This window comes from Amphimedon queenslandica, unplaced genomic scaffold, assembly GCF_000090795.2.
Source record: "Amphimedon queenslandica unplaced genomic scaffold, v1.1 AMPQUscaffold_12710, whole genome shotgun sequence".
Lineage (NCBI taxonomy): Eukaryota > Metazoa > Porifera > Demospongiae > Haplosclerida > Niphatidae > Amphimedon > Amphimedon queenslandica.
The window spans coordinates 1-3,980 of record NW_003547054.1 but is presented as its reverse complement, the minus strand read 5'-3'; the positions used below and the strand labels follow the sequence as shown (position 1 = coordinate 3,980).

The 3,980-nt window shown below is 36.8% G+C and overlaps 1 protein-coding gene across 1 annotated transcript; it reads left to right on the top strand.

Moving 5' to 3' along the window:
- The first annotated feature begins 415 nt into the window (after positions 1-415).
- On the top strand, positions 416-2,590 carry LOC105314648 (tripartite motif-containing protein 2-like). Its single transcript, XM_011408939.2, has 2 exons — positions 416-842; positions 1,014-2,590. Exons 1-2 carry the CDS (start codon positions 416-418, stop codon positions 2,588-2,590), a joined length of 2,004 nt encoding a protein of 667 aa, XP_011407241.2.
- Positions 2,591-3,980: the final 1,390 nt, after the last annotated feature.

Genomic DNA, 3,980 nt, shown 5'->3' with positions numbered 1-3,980 from the left:
CACGCCCTCAGCACCTCCCTTTCTCCATTTTTCTAGATACACCACTGCAAACATTGTGTATTATTATTATAAATAACTGTTATCCTTCATATATTCTCTTCTCCATCATAGTTGATCTCCTTGACTCTTGTGGTATGGAGTGATTCCACTGAGACCTTGAAACCAGCATCACCATTGGACGCCGTGTGTGACTTGTGGGCGGATCATATCGATCAAGACCAAAGCTGACCAATTAAATTATTGTGGGGCTGTTAGCAACAAAAGTCACGCAAACAAGGGTGGGGCTCATAGACAAGCAAAAAGAAGAGGAAGCAGTGACCTACAAGCAGATACATTTGAAGCAGCAGCAATTACAGCTTAAGTGAGTTAATTATTATCAGTTACCAGAAGATTATTCGCTTTCTCATAGGTAATAATGGCAGAAAACACCAGTCCAGCTATCACTATGACTTGTGAGGTTTGTTCAGAGTATTACACTGACCCCCTCGTGCTTCCCTGTCTTCACTCATTCTGTAAGAAGTGTCTAATAAAAGCTAAAGAGAAGCAAGGTAGTGCTGATACCTCATTAAAGTGTCCAACGTGTGACACTAGCGTTAATTTACCTGATGGTAAAATTGAAGGCCTCACTCAAAACCTTTGGTTTGAACATAAATCAAAAGAGGCTTCGATCAAAAAGAAGATCCACAGCAGGGAACCAATATTATGCGGCAAATGTCGTGTTAAAGATTCCAGTGATGCAGCTGTCGTGTATTGCTGTGATTGTGGCAAATTTCTCTGCGAATACTGCAAAAATGGTCATAAACGAAACCCAGAAAAAGCCGATCATGAGTTGATTGATCTAGGCAGAGAAGAATCTTTCAAATTGCCTGACATTAAGCATCAGAAATAATGCTGCCCACGACACCAAAAAGCAGAGCTAATATATTACTGCAATAACTGTGAAGTACTGACCTGCCTCAAATGCCTCCCTACTAAGCATAAGGATCACAATATAGAAGATTACATTGATGTAGGAGAAGCAGCACGTAAAGCATTAAAGGAAAGTGTTACTAGTTGTGATGGAGTCATTCCTCCAGTCACTGAAGCTATTGCTAATGGAGAGAAGATGCTAGAGCAGATAGCAACACGTAAGGAAGAAGTAAGGCAGGATATCAAGAAAACGTTTGAAGAGCTTAAAGCTGCTTTAGATAAGAGATGCAATGATCTACTAATGGAGACAGAAGAGATTGCTATCGCTAAAAAAAATTCTGTCAAGAAGCAGTTGGACGGGTTTCGTAAACTGATAAAACAAGTTTCTCATGGTCGTCATCTTGCATCATCAGTGAGTGAGCGTACTGATCCAGGTGAAGTTCTCAGTGTTAAGAAGCTAATCTCCAATCAATTAGAGGAATGCATCGAAGAGTATAAGGAATTACCTCTAGAAATAGAAGAAAATGAAGCAATTTTAACAAGCCTAGACACCACTGTCATGAGCAATGAAATTGGTAAATATGGTGGTGTTTTTAAAGTTGATGCAGATTTTTATTCTGTCAATAGTGGGCAAGCTATTCCTCTGGGAACAGAACAGAAGGAACGGAAATTTAAGCTGACAACTAATATTCCTGTACCTCTAGATAAAGCCTTGCAGCACATTCACACTTCCTTTATCAAAAGTGATGGAAATAAAGAGGAGGGTAGAGTTGATATACATGTAGTTAAGGATAATAACACAGCCATTGTATCATGCACACCTCAAAGTATTGGTGGATATGAACTATCAGTGACTATAAGAGGTCACCATATTAAAGGTAGTCCTTATCAACTGTCAGTAAAAGCATCAAGAGACTATACCACACTAGCTTACCAGAGATCCTTTAATGTGGGGAATACTTGTGGTGTTGCTGTTCATACTAATGGTGAAGTATTTGCTAGTAGTCATTATGGTGGGTTTGTTCAGGTATTTAGTGAGGATGGTACTGCATTAAGAAAGATTGGATCTAAAGGTAATGGTAATGGACAGTTCCAATGTGCTTGGGGTTTATTGCTGGTAGGAGACAGGCTCTATGTGTCTGATCTTAATCTTCATTGTGTGCAATATTTCTCAGCTACTACTGGTCAGTATATTGGTCAGTTTGGTAGTAAAGGTAATGAAAATAGACAATTCTCTACTCCTCGTGGTATGTCTACTGATGGTAAAGGTAATATATTAGTGGCTGATTACAGCAACAAAAGAGTACAAGTGTTTAAAGAAGATGGTACATTTGTACAAGTCATACAATGTGATGGTAATGCAACTGATGTAGCAGTTGATAATGAAGGAAAGATACACGTTAGCATTGGTGACCAAAATCATGTTCAAGTTTTCTCTTCTGATAATAAAAACCAACTTGATACATACAAAAATAACATTAGTTACCCTCAAGGTATTGCTATTGATGACGAAGGATACGTCTTTGTTTCAAATAATAATGGCTGTCTTCATGTATTGAGTCCTGACAGGAAGCAAGTCATCAAATCGATTTCACTCGCTGAAATATATGGTATAGCACTGGATAAGGATGGATATATCTATGTAGCCGAATATCGCAACAGTCGTATAATGAAATATTAAAGTAGTCGTTAAAAACTGCAATAAACTATAAGCTGATAATTATAATTTGTAGTGACTATAGAACTATAGAAACATAAACTTAGACATATAGCATAAATAATTATTTTTTAGAATTTTATTTTTAAAAAATATAGTTTTAAAATACAAAAAACAGCATAAATTTAAACAAAAATATTTAAGCTATTGTACTGTATCCACTCCTAGCAACAGTACTTATCATACAGTAATAGAACCAAACAAAGACAGCTACCATTACTGCTACTGCTCCTATACAAGAAGAAGCAGAAACACCAGATAGACGTTGCAGATTCCACTGTACTAAAACCGGAGTTACATTAACGTCCATCATTATTGTACTTGTAGTGTTAAAAAGTAGAGATATATTCTCCTTTTTGTGTGGGTACTTAGTATGTGTTATTGAACAGGTAGTGTGTTGTGAGGAAACACTGCAGTTCTCATTCAGTCCACTGATATTGATTCTTGTTAGATTAGCTAATAGCCAGATTGTATAACCCACATTTTTAGCAACATACCAACCAATGTAATAGAGTTTGTTAGGAGGTAGATGGAATCTTTTATTTTCTACTCCTGTTTTAGGAAGACAACCAGTTTGAGCAACAGGGTCACCAACTGAGCCATGAGGCTCATTTGGTTTGAAAACTTCATCTAAGTCCGTTTTGTTGTCATACAAAAAAAGTTGCGCCGGGCAACCTGAAATGGCCCCGTTTTCCTGTAACTCAAATCTGAACTTCAATTCGCAAACTGTATTACATATAAGATTGTTTTCACTTCGGTCGTAATACAGTTCGAACCTTTGAGAAAAAGTAGAATTTCTCTTGTCTATTTGCTTTTCAGGAAGCATCACAGGAATGCATGATAACTGAGACTTAGGGATGACATAGACACTTGCTGTAGCTGAGCTATCGGAAATAAGATTCACTTCATTGACATAAAATTGATCGTAGTAGATAGAGGTTACATAGCCATTGTACACACTGATATTCTGAGCATCAAAATGTTGAGTGTTCTTGTAGACGAAAAGAAATGTTAATGCAATGGCAGCCATTATTAGAATAATGGTGACTAGGGTACAGGTACAAACAATGCACCTACATGTAGCTTTGGTCCCTATTAATGAAAAGGTCAAACAAGTAAATTGTAAATGCTATGATAACAATAAAAAATTATAATTGTCCTGTTTGCTAAAGTATACCCATATGACCACCACTTCCTCATGCACCCCTATAAGTTGTCATAACAATGAAATGGGATTGTATATACATGCAGAAATTTCTGTCACATCATCATTCTATTCATCTTTATTAAAATCACATTCACATGTACATATGGCCATAATTCTTAATAATAATTACCGTTCACATTATACTCT